Consider the following 18,927-nt stretch of genomic DNA (forward strand, 5'->3'; position numbering starts at 1 on the left):
TTGTAGAGGTGTATGTGGTGTCTTTTCTTTAGATTTGCGCCCTGAGGTGCTTAGTGCAGTTTGTGTAAAATTTTTTGAAAGTGGGTGTACTTTGTTTAGTACAGCGGGCACTAATGGGTTAAATCTCCAGTTTGTACTTGTTGTTCTCTACACTAGTACACTAAAAATTTTGTGGTGGGTATAATAAAATTACAGATGTATTGTACAACCATTGCATAGAAGTTAATATCAACTGGTTAGGTATTTGAAACTCCTTTGAACATTGCATGTACATCAGATTTGTTATTGACATGAAAGCATTTTTTCATATGCAAACTCAAGCCAGAATTTTCATGTTTGCATAGCTCCAATTAATGTATGCCTAATTTATTAATTAGTCTAGTCTATTTTCAGAAAAACGGTTCCTTTATATGGAAAGTGGAAAGCATAAGAATACACAAAACTACTACTGCACTGGTGCTACTACATACATTTCAAGTCAAAACTTTAAGCTTCAACATGCTTTGCAAGAATTCTCCTGAATGCAAGAATTCAGTTAAAAGTATATGGATTGTTTGTCAGCACCAAGTGAGGGAACATACCTTGGCATTGAGAAGCGTAAACAGTCCATGATCTGCCGTTGTGGTAGCTCTCCACTTGAGAATTTCAGAAATGAACTGGTACTTGCGTGCTGTGTCACTGTCTTCATCAATAATTCCTATATCACGTCCTTGAGCCACAGCCAACCGCACGCCTTGTACCATATTGCCCACCATAACTGATGCTGGACCTACTACTGAAACATGGGACTCGTCACTTCTCTGGTAAGTTATACATATAACTAACAACTGCACTTTAATAAAGTTCATTGTGCATGCAGACCTTTGCATTGGAAGCATTCAGTAATAATATTCATGTAGGTATAGTGGTGTGCTGTTTTAGAGAGAGCAAGATGTTTGTGGTGCACCCCCTTGTGAGACTGGTAACTGATGCTTCAGCCAGCTGCCACGAAAAATATGTCAGAGCACCTCTGAATCTTATTTCTAGGCATAGATTGAGAAGTTACCGGTCAAAAAGAACTCGTTACAAGTTAAGTTACCGTGTGCAAAATGTAACTAAGTTCATAACGAAGTTCTTCAGCCTGAAATGTAACTCGCAGTTACTGAGTTACTTAAAAAAAAAAAAGAACGAGTTACTTCCAAGTAGTCCGTGAGTGAAAAGCGAGTTAAAAGTAAAAGTAACTTGGAACTTAACTTAAGTTACTTTGGCAAAGTTATCTGAAAAAGGAACGAGTTCCTCTGAAAGTTACCATGGCGCAAAAGTACCGAGTTAAGTTACAAGTTACCAAAAAAAGGGAACTTAATTACAGTAACGAGTTACCTCGAACTCTGTTTCTAGGTATCTCAGCGGGAATGGAACTTCTCCCTTTTTTATTATTATTATTATTTTGTTTTTGTTTATCTTATTAAGTGTATCAGGCCATTCAATATGAGATGTCCGACTGCACTGAGTACTAATTTTGACAGCCGATGGCTCTGTCATTTCACTTTGACAATTCTTGCAATTTTTGTTCTTTTATTGTGAAGGTACATCCTGACCCTTTGAAACACATTCTGGTTTGTCCTTACCTTCCTCATCATCTTTCTTAGAGCAATTCTTGTGAAACTATAGATAAGTAAAAAAATGTATGTGAAAATGCACAGGATGTCAATGGTCTGAGAAGTTCTGTTCTGGCGATTTTAATCCTGAAAATGAGCCAGGTGGGTAACCTGAGACCAAGGTGAATGACGATGGACGGAGATTCGTAGTGGAAGCAGATACATCTCATACTATGCGTGAATTAGCAGCAAGATTTGAAGTTATTATTCCAACAATATTGGACCATTTGAAACAAATCGTCATTTCTTTTTTTTAAATTCCATGTTAGCACCGCGAAGTAACTGTGGCCACGAGCAGCATACAGACGTGGACAGATGGAGAGAGGACAGCAGGAAGGAGTGGGGGACAGGGGTGGAGCAATATTCAATTCTCAACAAGCTGTGAAAAACGCTTTTCGCGATTTTATCATAACTTGCTCTCCAGGCTACTTCGCTGCTGGCATAAAGAAGCCCACTGTTCGGATGGCAAAACTGTGTTGATAGTTTAGGCGTTTATGCTTTGATTAATAGAACTGAATATTGTTTGAGATGTAATGAACAAAACATTTTTGATTCAAAAGTGGACATCTCACATTTAATGAGCTGATAACAAATAATAAATAGCAAATGCTTGATAAAGTCAGAGTCAAGGAACTTTGCTCTCTCTCTCTCACTTGTAATTTGCAGTTTGTGTGTGGTAGTGGTTTAGACCTTGCTGGTAATTGTGTTTGTGGACATTGAATTTTTGTGGTTTATGTCACTTCATGATACTGTTTTTTTTTTGTGTGTGTGTGTGTCTGTGTGCTAATAAGACAATTATCACATTCTATTATCACATCTATATAATATTCTAATTGCATTCTCACTCTTAAAACTTTCATATGTAAACATGACTTATGCTGATCTACAACAATGTTCCTGTTTCTCTTGAGGCATTTCATTTCATTTATTTTACCTTAAGGGCCCTGGAAGGGCATTACTTTGACAAACCCACTTCAAACAACAAATCCTTGTCAATTACATGCTAGATCGAACAACATGAAAATGAAAATGAAGATTTGCATTCTACAAGAAATAACCCTGCATAATCTCCCAAATTCAGGTGCATATAAATCATTTAGTTTTTTTATATAGTTAGCACATGATACCTTTTCATCGTGCACTGTGCCCAATAATGTAGCAATACAGCAGAGTTTCAGTATGGCGTATCCACCTTAATACGTAGTTTCAAGGTACACTATCAATGCATATGCATCAAATATAGAGACCTGTAGCAGATGTACTATGGTTTAATTATTGTAAAGTCTGTCTCACAACATTAAGCTGTCGAGCCCTGCACAACATGCATAAGGATATGGCTACCCTGGACATCAGTCAACCATGGGTCCTTGCTCTTATACCCATTATGTCTGATAATGGTACATTTTCATTAAAGTGCCACTGCGGACTAAATTTCGCGTCTTCAGAAATCTACTGAATTTATATCATTGCAATCTACATGCCTCACACTGTATTATTTCTCAAATATACAGGGTGTCCAAGCTAACATGCACTGGGGTCTAAAAAAACGTGGTGCATCATGAGGAAATTAAAACTGTCGAATATTGTGAGTAGTTGGTTCATTGTGGCTGATTAATTAATTAAGCGCAATTAATTAGCTAATGAGATGTGGATTGGAAAGTCGTAGAGCGTGTCAAGGAACACCCCTCGCAATTGTCTCCTACAACGTACGCCTTGCGTGGTTTTCAGACCTATGAAAAGCACAAAAGAACTACTACCATATTTGCTCGAATATAAGTCGACCCCCTTTTTCCAAATTCGACGATCGAAAGTGGGGGGTCGACTTATAATCGTGATCTGCGCAACTACGTTGCTCTGCGGCCGATGCGCTGGTCACGTGCGTTCGCTTCCTCACATGGATTGGGGGAGAGAGAGGGAAAGGGGTGAAAGGGATTTGGACGTGCGACACACGACAGCAACAAAAGCAGTCAAAATGAAAGTTCCTTCTTCCTTTCGCTCCCATGGTTAAAGTGCGTCCTTTCTACGCGGCGTCATTGAAGCAACGTGCGATACTCTTTCCCAATGAATACATCTTTTACGTTTTCGTTACCACAGAAGTTTCTTTCATTTCATTTTCATGAATCTCGAAGGGGGGGGGGGGGGGGGGGACGACTAATATTTGGGTAAGTACGGAACATCTGTTATCTTCCGAGAAGCGACCTTCAGGTGAGATGTGACGTGAAGGTTGCTTCTAGGCAGATAACGGATGTAGGTAGTAGTCCTCCTGGGCGCTTGAAAGCACTGAAATCAAGGTACGCTCATAGGTGCACTCGCCTGATGACACATGGTATACGGATTTCGAGCGTGTTCTTTCTCACCAGGAGAAAAAAAAAATTATTTGTCTATATTTGTCTTTCCTATATGTACACCACAAAGGTGTACATCATAGGAAACAACTGTGATGGGTGTTTCTCGACACGCTCTACAACTTTTCATTTTCCATCTCCGCCCTAAGACGAATAATTAAAACGTTAACCTAATTAATTGTGCCTAATTCATTAATTAATCAGCCACCAAGGAAAAGTACAGCTGATTAGAACACACGACTGCTCCCAATTTTCAACAGTTTTCATACGCTTATGATGCACTGTGTTTTTTTAGAGCCTGTGTTTTTTTTCAGTTAGCTTGGACACCCCATATTGTTCCTCCATGTGTCGCATCGGAAGCGTCACAAAATTAAAATTAATTTCTAGTTGTGTGAAGTACAACGTCATGGGGTGGCCAATCTACTCATGCATCTGGCAACACTGCTCCTCGAACGTCAATGTCCATCTCGCCACAGCGGCTGGGAGTCTTCCAACGTAGGGCAAAGAACAGAGACGTGCACTTTATCTAGGAGACTCCCACTGGCGTCAAGTACTCTTTGGGGAATCCAAAACATTCAGGTTTTGCGGGGTCTTCTCGAAAATCAGTGGAAGCACGTAATGTTCACTGACAGCATTTATATTTTACGCACTGAGTCTTTGAACAAGGTTGATTTATATGCAAAATAAAATAAGCACAATTCGTTTAGTACATAGTGGCACTTTAAATGTGCTGTCACTGACTACGTATTATAGTGAAACTCTTCTGTAAATGTTCACTATGGTTGCATTCATAGTCATGCATAGAAGATGAGCTAACATTACATTCCAAAAATATAAAGACCTGAGAAGTAAAAAGTTTGAGAATGCAAAGTGGGTGATGACTGCTAGTACTCTTTACGATCAGTGAAAGATGAAGTTACAGTTTCTGGCATAAGTAACAAAGGCAACTTGAAAGTAAGGGCCGCATTAACATATTCAAAACAAACAAATTCAAAATACATGCTACACAGCTACTCATTCATAAAGAAGGGGGCAACATTACTTGAAGAATCTTGTGACAGGTCCGCTGGTGTGCATGATAAATAAATAAACTTTTTGTCAGCCTGTTGTTAGCCATTCATTGCACACTAAAAATATCCATACTCCAATCATCAAAAGCAGAATGATCTCTAGGACGTAAGTGTTCACGGTGAAAGCAAATTAGTGGACTCTGCAACTGTCAATCACTTGGCATGTGCTAGCACCATTGAAGAAGTTGGAAATACTGATTTACTGATAATGCAGGCCAATATTTCAGTTACTATGTAAGCTATTAATGTATAGTGCAGTAATCTCCTCAACAATCAATTGCATATGGCACTTTTGTTTGTTTTATTATGCACAACAATGCATTAGCCTGTATTTTATGTGCCATAAGTCAGCATATATGGAACAAAGGTTATAATCATGAGTTCACATGCTCACCTAATTCTACATTAGCTGCTGCATAATAGATACTTAATAATATTCCTGACATTTAAGCGAATATATGGTGATAATAACTAAATCAAAGCACGTAGAAAACAACAAACAAAGCACTTTATGAAGGTTTATAAAGGAGATGCTCTGCTTATGAGAAGACAGCTCCGAGGAGAGTAGATCCTGTGAGTCGTTTTGTAATGAGACGTCAATGTTTTCAACCAAGTAATGACCCCTTTTTATGACTGGTTCAAGAATTTGGTTGTGAGAGGAAACAATACCTAAAATAACACAAGGGTAATAGTGCTTGCACTCAAAAACTTCATTAATGAATTCCGTAGTCATCATTCGACGTCCTAGAATCACACGTTTAAATCTGACTGGAGTATAGATGAAAAATACCTGGCAGCAATAGTCATAACATCAGTGAGAATTGAAAAATCAACCACAATAAAGACAATGCCAATGACAAATTTTCAGCTCCTGGCATTCTCACACATTACCATAAACTGTACGATACAGCAGCAAAAGTTTCGACATGCGCCTAAATGCCACATATTGTGCCATCTTTCAGATAAAGACAAGCACAAATTTCAGTTACCTAAACAAGTATTCCAAATTATGTTTCAAAGTAGTGCGACACTCTAGTACATCATAAGCAATCAAAGAAGAAAATGCCACAGACCTAATCTGAGGACAAAAGCAACTAAAAAGACAGAACAAATACAGAAATGACTAAGCAGCAATAGAAGCAGATAGAAATTGGCTCACGAATGCTCAATGGAGTGAAATCTTGTTAAAATGTGGGAATGGTGTACTTTTAACATACTACAAAGAAAGACAAGCAGCAGCATCTTAGCACACTACAAAGATATAAGACCTTTGACGCCCAAGAATCAGTGAAGGTCAGGTAGAACACAAAATGATGCATAGAGTAATGACTATACCGGGTGTTTCAGTTAAATCCCCGGACTAAATAATTCGCGAACAGGTGCACCAGTCGACAAACTTTCTTTTTAACAAGTATCTGTCCAATACCACCTACAAGCTGCGCACCGTGTGAATGAGTGGGAGGCGCTCATCATTTAAATAAAAATTCAAATGAGTTTCGTAAAAAAACATAACTTCTAAAGCAGGGCGCTATCAGCATTAAAACGGGTATTACCCCTTTTGGGACCTTCAGTGGACACCTTTTAGAGAAAAATCTGCCACCGAAGTGGGTCATTTGTTGCAGTAATTAATTGGTTTCGGTTTACATATTTTTGTCGCAGCTGGTCGCAGTGAAGCACAAAAGGACGCTCTTCCACTTCCTTATCCACCAATGAATTACACCAATGAATTACGTCCTTTTGCGCTTCACAGCGACCAGCCCCGACAAAATATGTAAACCAAAACGAATTAATTACAGCAACAAATGAACCGCTTCGGTGGCAGATTTTTCTCTAAAAGGTGTTCACTGAAGGTCCCAAAAGGGGTAGTACCCATTTTAATGCGGACAGCGCCCTGCTTTAGAAGTAATGTTTTTTACGAAACTCATTTGAATTTATATTTAAATAATGACCGCCTGCCACTCATTCACATGGTGCGCAGCTTGTAGGTGGTGTCGCACAGATACTTGTAAAAAAAGAAAGTTCGTCGATTGGTGCACCCATTCGCGAATTATTTAGCCCGGGGATTTAACTGAAACACCCGGTATACATGCACTGCAGGGTACTGCAGGGTATATTAGCAACTCATGTTAAGCAGCAACAGCACAGATATGTGCTGTTGCTGCTTAACATGACTTCATTAGTTTTCGGGGAAATATTGGGTTAAACCCTGTTTTTGCTGATTTGAATCAGGGGGTAAATATCGGGCGTAATCGGGTATAACCCTAAAAAGTCAGGCCCTGAGTACCCTGCAGTGGATATATAGTCATTACTCTATGCATCATTTTGTGATCTACCTGACTTTCACTGATGGACAGCAACAGAGACATCTTGTCTGTGCTGTTGCTGCTTAACATAAGTTAACATTACCAATTACCCCACCGCACCAGTCTACTATATTCGCAAGCTGCATGAGAGTGTAAATAAAATTAAAATTAAATGTAAGTCTAGGTAGTAATTATAGACTGATGTACAGGTCATCAGGCCTTGCATGTAAACCACTGATCAACAGGGGTACAGCAGCACAGTTACTGAAAGCCTGTTGCCATCCAGGAACTGCAAGTAACAAGACTTCACCGCATATCAACAGACGAGCTAAATTACTACCCTCCTGCCCGCAGTAGTGATGACAAAGAAGCCATGCAAGGCGATCCTATCATGAATGACAAATGGAAGCCAATGAAGGAAAGCACTAAACTGGACACGTACCTGGGTGTACCTCGCGTGGCTTGGGCAGGTTTGTGACGCAGGTGTGGGGGCACATGAGCACATTGGCAGGATGGAGGCTTCCCTCCTGGAACCGCCGTTTGGTTTCGGGCAGGTGGATACCTCCCAGTGGAGTCTGCAGAAAAGAAGACATTGTTCAAAATAAAGGTATCATCTGTACACACACACAAAAAAAGCGAGCAAACAATGTGAAAATCAAGAGCTTACAAATAGAGCCTGAAGTTTTAGGGTTTTACCCGATTCTTCCCCGAATTTGCACCCCGAATTGAAGGTTGCCGCTTTAGGGTGAAACCCGATTTTTACCCGGCAAATTGCCCTCACTGGGATGTCTGTAGGAATGCACTAACTTACTTGTTGGGCAGAAAAATGCAGTTACATCACCGTTTGTACCAAACCGCTACAGATAGTTTGAATAACTGAGCCCGATTTCTCCCCGAATTTAGCGTACTGGAAGTTTTTTTCACCCGAATTTGCATGAATTTAGTGCACATGTTTATTTACCCGATTTTTACCCCCCCGAATGTGGGAAAAAATATTTCCCGAAAACTTCAGGCTCTACTTACAAAGCATGCTACTGGAAGGTATGTGGACGTACCTTTGGTAAGTAGTTGGGAGGCACCAGTGCCAAGCAGTAGATGCCAACCTGGTGAATGCTATCCACAGCTTGCAGTACTCTGCTCATCCACTGAAAACTCTGAAATATAGCCGGATGTACCCTTCAATATGCTTCCTTTTTCTTACGCGAGCCTCTCATGCATGTACTATGGGTACAGTCATAGGCAGTCGTATAAACGCTGCAAGGAATAAACGTTACCTCTTCTTCTGTACAATCTGGACGCTGCTCAGCGACCACACAGATGCGTTCATCCCGCAGGACTTTTACGGAAAATACTGCAATTCTATGTGAGTAACAAAATGAGTCACCACTCGTACCGGAAAATGCCACCAGAATGCTAAGCAAGAGAGGCACAGCCCTTACCTTCCCCGGTAGATAAATTTCATTGGCTCCACGGCCAGGACAGTAGCAATGATGTCGTCCGTATTGTGCTTGCGATTGCTCACTTGCATCAGCCCATCTCTTGTGCCACATACAAAAACCAAGCCTCCCTGCAAAAGGAATTAGTGGTGATGCACCGCTCAATTCATAATGCGGTTTCTTCGGACAGCCCAACTGCGTGATACACAGTGCCAGAGGGAAACTCATTCCCTTTATTTATAATAACTCACAGGTCCAACAAATCCCAACAAGCCAGAGCGAACAAATGTCTGCTCAGTCACAGGTCTTCCATCTGGATGCAAAGGTTGCATCTGAAAGTGCGAAAGGGCATTTTATAACGTGCCGCTAACATGTGAACATGAAGCAAATGCTACTACTATATGCTGAACAACCTACCTTGAAAATGTTGTTAGAAAGTCCATGTAGGCCCCAATATGCATATCCACAAGTGGAGGCACTGACGCATATCTCTCCAACTTCGTCCGTTTTGCACAAGTAAGGAGCATCATTTATCTTCACCACGGCAGCGACAGCTGCAATTACAGATGCAGTGGGTGAGGCACTAAGGCCCAGGACCTCACGCAAAGTACACGTTTTTCAAGTTCAAACACATAATTAGAAGCCGCGCGAAATGAAAGTCTGGTACTTGTTACGTCCTTAGGTATATAAGCTGCATACCTCCGGGCAAAATGTGTCCGCAGTCTTGCAGGGTGAGGGAAGTGAGGCTGTTCTCCATGTCGACTCGAATAACACCGTAACTGAGAGATGCCATGGACAACACGCCACGCCCACTGGTACCAGCCCCAACACGTCCAGGGCGACGTACTGCAACTGTTAGTGCTTCCGAGGAGGCCGCGCAAGGGCACACTGCATCTGGGTGCAGTCCACGGCTGTGGAACACACTGATGAACTGGTCGCACGATGACAGAGACCCTATACAAGTACGAAACAAGGCAGCATGATGATGAATTCAATTAATGGTCTTCACCAAATAGGGCGATTATTTGTGCATCTCCGCCTAGATATTTTCTCAACACACAGCCAGCACTCACAACATACATTATGAAGGGAATTCGCTCATTAAAGACATGCGAGGTTAATGTACATACATGGATTGGAGCCATCAGCAACCAGGAGTAGCCTCAGCGAACTTAGGTTGACATCTTTGTGGTCTTTTGTAGCGAGAAGGCCCCAGTGAAGGTCCCTCGATTTACATACAGCAACGTTTGCTACAAAATTAAAATTACACTTAAAAAGGACGCTTTGCCTGTGACTAGACTGCCCTTTTTCAGACATCCAACTTCAAAGGGAAATAAAAAACACATTTACCTTTAAATTTTGTGATCATCAGCATCCAAGATGCAGGATTCACCTTCATGAGTGAGTATGGTATGAAGATGACATGCATCCCATTGAAAACACTCTGAAGAAATGACACAAGCAGGCTTGTAGTTATGCAAACAATCGAGGTATTTCGGAAAGCTTAATGAACCTACAGTGAGTACACTGTGCCAGAGTCCCATTTCCCTCTTGTAGTCGAGGACGCACACCATGACCTCACCTGCAAAATATATAATTTGCTATTCACCATGATACCTGTGTCTCCATGCAACTGAAAATATCTAATTTCAACAATTGCCTTTCTATCTGGATATCTCACTAAAAATTGCCTTGCCTTCGGTGTAGTTACAAGCAGCTGTTAAAGCCCGGCTGTGATTGACTAGAGCAGACCTTGACACTCCAACTCCTTTCATGGCTCCATCTCGATCAACAGTGTACTACAATGCCAAAGCCTCAAATTCAGCCACAAAATACTCAGAAACCACGAACAGCAAAAGTAAAAGTGTGGAACATGGACTGAAATGAAATGACACGTGCTTCCCTGCTGCGGCAGAACCCAAATATTGTGGAAGGTGCTAATAAAGCTGGCAGCCTTTTTCCATTATGTTATGTACATTGCAAAAGTAATCAGAATAAACAGCAAAGCAATTTCTGTACAGACCCTAGCCAAAAGCTTCCGTAATAACTAATGCACTACAGAATTACAATGTGGCGTTAGGTGGTGTACTATGTCTTTGCTATTAGTGAGCAACACTTGTGGTGCACAAACTATTACTGAGCAACACTTATACTGTCTGGTGCAAAGGTATTCTGATATTTTGCTATACGAGTTAAAATTAGTGTAGATAAGACTCAACTTTAAAGTCTTATATAATCAATGTGCTCTGTAGTATGTGTGTATGTGCAACAAATTTAAGTGAAACACTGTTTCCTCTATTCACAGCTGTGTTAACTAATAGATGTGTCTACCAACCTCGATGTACGCTGCTGTTTCGTCGGTGAGCCTTGGTGGTGGAGACCAGTCCTTGGGTGGTTTGCTTAGATGCTCCGTAACAAACCAATACAACCTCGGCCAACCTATAATGCATACAAATGCGATAATTTTTTATGCGCCTAATCAACATGATTAGAAGATCGTATGTAAAATAATAAATAAAGTATATCACAGTTTGTGGCAATCGTTAAGCCACCGTGCAAGCTAAACCAGAAATAAGTACACACACAAAGTATGACCATTCACAACATCTTCCTACCCTTAAATGTGTGGATTTCTCCAGTGGCAGTTTTCGGGAGCCCTTTGTAGCAAACTTCGGATGTTAAAGCATAGCACACGCCACAACTCCCAAGGAGAAAACCTATTTGTTGTGACCCGGCATCCTAGAGTCACGAGCAACAACATTTAGTTTCTGAGGTGGCGCAAGTTACATAAAAATGTCGAACTATACCGCCCGTACCCTTCTTGTGAGGGGCACTTCAATAGGGACTGGAACAACTCCAGCCATGAGACAGCCATAGAAACAACACATGAATGAAATTGGGTCGTTGTTGGGGTACACCAGTGCCACCTGCAAATACAGCTTCTATTAATTGCATGTTTCAAAAACTAGTGAAGAAAAAAAAAAAAGAAACGAAGATAATTTACATACTCTGTCTCCAGGTTTCAATACAAGTCCTTCCCCTTTCTGACCCAACTTGTTGAGCAGATTAAAAGCAATTTTCCTAGATCTACTCAGTAGTTTACCTGGGAAATATTAAGATGAAACATGGGGAAGTCAGCAACTCAGCGAGGAGGAAAGAAAGAACGAAGGCAGCGAACGAAAAGTCTGATGTACCAGGAAAAGAAACTACTACTGTATTCAATACTTACCGTACGTTAGAGGGTTGCCAATTTTCCCACTTGTATCTAGAACGGTAGCTGCAGGAAATTTAAATGTTCCTGATCCATACCTCTTGATGGCTGCTTCTAGTGATTGCGGAAGCCCTGATGGAACCTTAATGAAGGATACTTGCTAGTTAGTGAGCCGCTGCTCAAAATATTAAGAAAAAATGTTGCCACTGAATAACTGGCAACATGACATGTTAAATAAAAACAAGTTTAACATTCTAACTTGGATGAGTTGATGAGGCAGTTGTAAAACAAAAAGGCAAAGGACTACGGTAGTTCCAGTGGCGTAGCCACAGGGAGGCTTGGAGGGGGCTCGAGCTCCCCCTACCTGTCATGGGCCGACACACGCAAATCATACAAATCTGAAGAGAAAAAATGGTATGGGGGTATTTTCGTTTCCCGTCAGTATGCACAGGTATGTGTGCGTGCATGTGTGGGCGCACCCCAGGTTCAGCAGGAAAGGGGGAGTGAGAGAGAGAGGTGGGCAGGTTTTCGTATCGACCCCTTACCACCTTGGAGGTCTGGCTACGCCACTGACTACCCAAGCAACACAACATCTTGGCCCAATATTGGTCCAAGATTGGGCCAATATTGCCAAGATTGGGTCAATATATTGTGCTGCTTGGGTAGTTGAGTTAATGTCGATCCAGTCTCTTGCTGCGCTGCTCACCTTCACCTTAAATTTCCTTTGATGAACTTGCCACTCAAGTAATGTTTTACTTTATGTACAAACAGAAAAGAGGCACCACAATGATGTGGGCATTTTCCATAAAGCCAACCCCATTCACAACAAACCAAGTTTAACCTTTGAATATGTATGAAATAACACACCACAACAAAAGGTGATAAATTTAGAAAACTAGACCTACCTCTAAATTTTCACCTACTGTAGGGTTCATCGTTGCACCCTCAGGCTGAGGTGCATTGGGATCTGAAGGGTTTGCTACAAACATATGCAAGAAAAATGCTTACGAGCACACTCCTTTTGTTATGAACAAGTTAGAACATGTCCACTTACAGTCCAACTCAGCTTCGTCGTCAACATAAAACTCTGGTAAAGGTCGCCTTTTTGGTCGCTATACGGAATAAAACCAGCATGAAACTTTGTAGTGAGAACTGAGAAGGTGCAATCTACCTTCAAAGTGTTCAGAAGTTGCTGAATTTTTGCAGATACCTTCCATTTTCCAGTGCCTATGAGTGAACAACAAAAGTCGGTTTTACCTTTGTGACTTTCTTGATGAAAATCACATTTCCTATATTATTTTCAAGTAGAAAAAAAATATTACCAGTGTTATACTCAAATCCTGTTGCAGAGTGCTGTGTGACCCTAACGGATGACATATGTGCTTGGTTGTACCTATTTGCATGCTCTGTAAGGTTCCTATTTGCATTGGCTCCTGTGTTTGTGACATCAGGCTGAGGGTTTAGATCTGGTGGAAGAATAGCAGATGTTGCTGAAATGTCATTTCAAAGTGCACTAATTTACATGAAATCGTGGGGGAGATACATAGCCAGAGACCAGGCATGGGGGCATTGTGTCATTTGAAAAGAGGAGTGTGTATTGCTGTAATTTATTTCCTTTTTTTTCAAATATCTTTTGTTTTCTTTCCTCATTTTGCATAAGTCGTAAGTGGTGTTGCCGGTTTTCTGTGTTCATACTTTTTGAGACCTCCTAAAATGCGGTAAAAATGAATACAAAACCAAGTTACAGTGGTACAAGATTGAATGGGCTTATAACATCATGAAATAACTGGATAACTTCTCTTTGTCACCTACACCTGCTGCGTTTCAGGAGGTCTAGAAAATTATAAACACCGAAAACCGGGAACCCTAGTTGTAAGGTGCAGTTGAGATGGTTGGGTTCGAAAAGCGCAGAGTGTGGATGTATGCTCATTGATGTCTCATATGAGAACTAACAATGTGTCCTTCAAAAGCCATCTGAACCAGAAGGTAGTCTGATGCTGAAAACACAAGCGCACTCATGGGCGCTTTAGCAAGAGTAGGACCTACTAACTTAGTTACCATCCTCATAACTGTCTCGGTTTCTTTGTTCACTTTGTACACATTAAATAAAGTTGAGCTAGTAAAGGGTCTCCACAACGCTCAGGCACATGTTCAATGCCATCCTTACTAAAAATAGTGATGTGTCCCTCAAAGCTATTCACATGCGAAGTGATAGTTTGAAACAATAAGGTAAGAGCTGTAGACACTGTGGTGCATCCACACAACCAGAGAAGGTAGTCTGAGCAAAGGGACAGGGAGGTACAGCAAGATGGTAGACATAACAGACAAGGAATTTTGTCAAAAACAACTTTCATGTTTGATACATTCCCAACATATTGGTCAGAACATGTTGATGTCTTGCTTGGAGTTTATATCTGGGCTTTATACAAACATGCAACTTGTAATACACTTCTGTGCCAGATTCTTTGGCCACAATGACTTGTGGCTGTGTGTGGAACATCATGTCTGTCAAAGTCTTCATTACAAAGACTACTACAAGCTGCTGTACTTGACCACGAGAAAGTATGCAGGTGGAGTTGGCAGATAGGTGTGGTGTTGCCTTGAACTAAAGCAACTTTGCGGAACAAAATGTGTACACCCCTGGAATAACAACAATAACAACTTCATTTTAATGATGATGATTGGGGAGTTTCATCGGCAGGGACGATACTCCACCCCACTGCCGGTAATGTAGTGAAATGGAAGAACGAGTCGCCACACGGCGAGGACAGAAGTCCTACGGTGCCCAAAAATTATAGAAGTGCTTTTAGGACAGAGCGTTTGTAGGCTGGATTTGGCTGTTGAGCAAGCAATTTTGACATTCCTCAAATGCATACAGAATAAAACATAAGAAAGCAACGCTTACTGTATTCGCAGGGTGTCAGGTTTTGCATGACATCTGCCAACTGAGTGATGCCGTCGGCAGAACGGTCAGAGCCCCGGCTATTGTTGTAGCGTGGTATCCTGGGAGGTGGTGTCTCACGGGGTGATGAGGCACTCGATGTGTCTGACTGCAGAGGAGGCGTTGGAAGTGGCCTTGACAGTCGCTCCTGCTCTGGAGTGCTTCCTTCGTTCAGCACGCTATCATCGTCACTGGAGCTGTCTGCAAAAAGAACAGTCCGGTTTGCTTGAGATATTTGCAGGCAGTATAACTCGTTATTCAATGAGCACATAGCTAAAACAACATTACTGGGCACTACTGTCCCTAATACAAAGCTAGTAAGAATGCAAGACATATTTCCGAAAGCATCATGTTGGGGGAGCTAGTGATGACACAGGAAATTCTATAGCATACGATAGTACAATGCCAAAACTAGATAGCATAGTAGTGAAAGTTGAGAGAGATCTGTGGGTGTTATTTTAACGCTTTAATTCAGTCCACAAAAGTTGTCGTGTACTAGGGTCATTCAGAAAGTTCATATTCTCAGGTATCAAACATTCATTCACCCGACACTCTCACTTCATTTTTCAACATAGTCCCCTCTAATGTCCCCTCCGTTTTCCAGTGCTACTCCAGCACTTTTATCCTATGATTAAACAAAAAGATTTTTTTTTCCTGATCCATCAAACACACCAGCAATTGATTTCACATTACAATCAAATGTAAATCTTGCTCTCTTTCATATAACAGTGACTTGGGGCACAGTCTGGCAAGTAAGGTGGGTGGACTAGCAGTTTGAACCACTCAACAGCAATGCGGACATCACTGCCTCTTCTCGTTGATCACTTTGCACAACTGATTAATTAAGTTACAGTGTTGTTCCCCTATGACAGTTCTACACTTCTCTAGTAGTCCTCCGTGATAGCACCATCTACATCCCAAAGAATGGTGGCCATCACGTTTCCTGTAGAAACAACGACACAAAACTTCTTTGGAGGTGGGGATGCAGCAAGTTTACAAACCATGCCTTTACTTTTTGTTTCAGGATCAAAGAGATGAACCCACGTTTTTCGTCCACAGTAACAATTTGGGAGCAGAAAGTTTCTGGGTTGTAATTTAGGGCTGCAAAATGAGCAGAACACATATCCGTACTCGACACAATTTCTGATCACCTGTTAACATTCTTGGTACCCATCAAACACTGACCTTTCCCATCCTCACTAAATTAGTTAAGATCAAATTAGAATTTACAACTGAAATACCCATTGTTTTACACAGAGACTCATCTGCCTTTCGAGACCATGTCATGAACACGTTTGATGTTTTCCTCTGTGACAGCGGTTGAAGAATGTCCTGAACATTCTTCATTTTTGCAGGACTCCCTGCCACACCCGAACCCTCTGTAGCCACTACATTACACTTAAATTACACATTACACTTGTTTGTGCTGTTTCATGTACTAATGTTGCATATATTGTACGTATCCCCCTCTTGTATCGCCCTAAGGGCTCTTTGAGGTATTTACATAAATAAATAAGTAAATAAATAAATGTGCAGGAGCACAGTCACCTAATGTCTGCATCATAGCATCATAAATTTCTTGCAGTGACATCCCTTTCAGATAGGGGTACTTTACCACAGCACACAGCTCACCTTTCTCCATTTATGAAGATTCATATCACTTCATTCACTTTAACAGCATGTAAATTTTAAATGTATCAGTAAATTTTTCCTGAAATTTGGCACAGTAGTTTATGCAGCCAGAATTTCATGTCTCTAGCTACTTTAGCCAGAAGTGACCCGGAATACAAACATTTAAACGACCCTCGCACTTGAAGTTGATCACATTTTGTAGTTAGTTGAGCATTCTGCCTGTATATAAGATGTTTCACCTTGATTTTACGAACTTTTAAGAACGCTGAAATTTTTAGCAAGTACCTGAAGGATGGCGTTCTCTCGAGGGTGACGTCGTCATAACAGACGTTCTCTTGGAAGGCATAGGCAATGATGGTTTAGGCTTGTTCTGCATGGCAGCCAGTGCCTGTTGGACAGCTTCTTGCCTAACCTCTGCATGGTGTAGAGTAAATTTTCACTTGGATGTTTCATCAACAGCATTACATAACTGTAATGATCTAATGGCAATAATGATGTAAGTGAAAATGTGTACTACGAAGAACTGGAAATAATGAAAACCTTTTCGAAGCTGGAAATTACTGCACCCATTTTCAAATGCAGCAGTGCACATGACTTTTACACATGTATGTAAAGTAGGTCTGTATTTACTGACTTCAAAAGACTTCTCTAAAAAGTGATGCAAATTGATTTACATCATTATTGCAGTGAGGCATTCAATTGTCCTCGTGACAATTACTGAATCAAGAAGCCCACCTTCTGCATTTCTGATGCACAAATGTGTACACACTAAATATTGTAATACTTCTGTGTACCTTCGTGTATTTTTCACAACAAATCGTTCCTCAATCACACACTGTAAATTAAAACAAAATATAACCTGAAAACACAGCATAGATACATTTATAAATCTATCCCTAAAGTTATGCGGGTAAATTAAAAAGCATTTAGTTGACATTTTTTGGACAGTTACACCTCTGGTTGTGTGCCAGGTTGTAGCAGGTTGTGAACATAAAGCAACATTGAGCACGCATGCATATTACTCAGTGCTAACAGAGCCAAGTGCATGCTTTACAGATACAAAAAAAAAAAAAAAAAAAAGACCATAGACAATTGGCTAGTGCTTCCAAATATTGTAACAATAAGAAGAAGAAGACTGGAGAAGGAACTGAAATCAAACCACAAGAGAATAGAGAGGAGTGGATCCTGACACCAAAGAGAGCAGTAGCAGCTCAGGATTGCAAGAAATGAAAGTCTTTCCACTGGTTTCTGCACCTACCTGAGTGGTACCTGCTCTCATTGCGCGTGAGTCTACGCTGGGCTCTCCTCTTGGCTCGAGTGGAAGGACTAGCTGAGCCGGTAGGGAGAGCTGCAACAACAGCCCCATTTAAGTACCTACTGCAAAGGGATCCGAGACCAAATCTGACCCATGCAGGAGCAACACTTGACTACTCCCCGTGCCGTTGTGGTGCAGTATTTGAGAGTAGGAACATTAAATGGCGCAGAACTCTGCAGCTGTCGGTGGACAGGGAAGCTAGTTTGTGCAACCGTAACGCAACTAAGATCTTAAATATATTTACCAATACATGAGGCACTCTCAAACAAGTTAATAATGACATACGTCAAGCGTGCTTTGTGTGATTGAACAGCATTGTGCAAGAAGGGTGGGTCCGTAGGGAAAACATGAAAATTTTAATTTTCACCTCTAAGCCTTACAGACTGCAAAAGTGTGCCTGCCTGCTCGTTTGCAGTAGTGTCAGGTTGCCCTGGAAAATGTGCCCTTGATTGGACAATTTTTGGAGCTCAGTGCTTCAAAATAATCAAACTAAAATCTAAATAGGATGGAAATGCTCTCATTATGCAGCGAGAATGTCACTAAATAAAATTCTACTGATCACAAACTGCTTATAATACAAGCAGTTTTTGTAGTCGCTATTCAACATATGCGAGTACTATTTCGCTTTACACATTTTTTGGACATTTAATTGTTTAATTCAAACATGGAAGCTATCGCCATCTATTGGCCCCTTTGGACTCATTGCTGTGTCAAGTGGTGCGCATTCAGATTAGTTTAATGACGTGAGCATTTTTAGTAATGCTGGATGACTGTGGTACTCTGTTGATGAAAACGTCCTTTCAGGAATATATCACACCATCATGCCAATATTATTATAAGTAGTCATCCCCAGTAAAAGGATTGCAAGGAAAAACAGGCAACACCCCACACAAAAGTAACTTTAGTTTGCGTATTAGCAACTGTAAAGATTTTTGTACTGTTCAAGTTATACCAATGCAGACTGCCTAATTTAGTAACATGCAGTATCTTTTTACCTGTGGCTTTGAAAGAACTGAACGGAATAAGTAATTATATAC

At 41.0% G+C, this 18,927-nt stretch overlaps 1 protein-coding gene across 8 annotated transcripts in view; it reads right to left on the reverse strand.

Moving 5' to 3' along the window:
• LOC135377499 (disco-interacting protein 2-like) overlaps nucleotides 1-18,927 on the reverse strand; it is a 123,800-nt gene that overhangs the window by 9,535 nt on the left and 95,338 nt on the right. For all 8 annotated transcript variants that reach the window (XM_064609948.1, XM_064609952.1, XM_064609947.1 and 5 more), the window contains 24 exons: nucleotides 17,834-17,923; nucleotides 16,861-16,989; nucleotides 14,908-15,144; nucleotides 13,325-13,468; nucleotides 13,174-13,229; nucleotides 13,057-13,114; nucleotides 12,908-12,981; nucleotides 12,021-12,144; nucleotides 11,800-11,894; nucleotides 11,608-11,718; nucleotides 11,407-11,530; nucleotides 11,127-11,230; nucleotides 10,488-10,590; nucleotides 10,309-10,373; nucleotides 10,142-10,235; nucleotides 9,922-10,041; nucleotides 9,491-9,745; nucleotides 9,209-9,345; nucleotides 9,043-9,123; nucleotides 8,795-8,922; nucleotides 8,630-8,714; nucleotides 8,411-8,509; nucleotides 7,798-7,930; nucleotides 582-772 (listed from right to left, as the gene is read on the reverse strand). In XM_064609948.1, coding sequence (XP_064466018.1) covers nucleotides 582-772; nucleotides 7,798-7,930; nucleotides 8,411-8,509; nucleotides 8,630-8,714; nucleotides 8,795-8,922; nucleotides 9,043-9,123; nucleotides 9,209-9,345; nucleotides 9,491-9,745; nucleotides 9,922-10,041; nucleotides 10,142-10,235; nucleotides 10,309-10,373; nucleotides 10,488-10,590; nucleotides 11,127-11,230; nucleotides 11,407-11,530; nucleotides 11,608-11,718; nucleotides 11,800-11,894; nucleotides 12,021-12,144; nucleotides 12,908-12,981; nucleotides 13,057-13,114; nucleotides 13,174-13,229; nucleotides 13,325-13,468; nucleotides 14,908-15,144; nucleotides 16,861-16,989; nucleotides 17,834-17,923 — 2,837 coding nt within the window. The remainder of the gene's footprint in view (nucleotides 1-581; nucleotides 773-7,797; nucleotides 7,931-8,410; nucleotides 8,510-8,629; nucleotides 8,715-8,794; nucleotides 8,923-9,042; nucleotides 9,124-9,208; nucleotides 9,346-9,490; nucleotides 9,746-9,921; nucleotides 10,042-10,141; nucleotides 10,236-10,308; nucleotides 10,374-10,487; nucleotides 10,591-11,126; nucleotides 11,231-11,406; nucleotides 11,531-11,607; nucleotides 11,719-11,799; nucleotides 11,895-12,020; nucleotides 12,145-12,907; nucleotides 12,982-13,056; nucleotides 13,115-13,173; nucleotides 13,230-13,324; nucleotides 13,469-14,907; nucleotides 15,145-16,860; nucleotides 16,990-17,833; nucleotides 17,924-18,927) is intronic.

This window comes from Ornithodoros turicata, chromosome 1, assembly GCF_037126465.1.
Source record: "Ornithodoros turicata isolate Travis chromosome 1, ASM3712646v1, whole genome shotgun sequence".
In the NCBI taxonomy this organism is placed as follows: Eukaryota; Metazoa; Arthropoda; class Arachnida; order Ixodida; family Argasidae; genus Ornithodoros; species Ornithodoros turicata.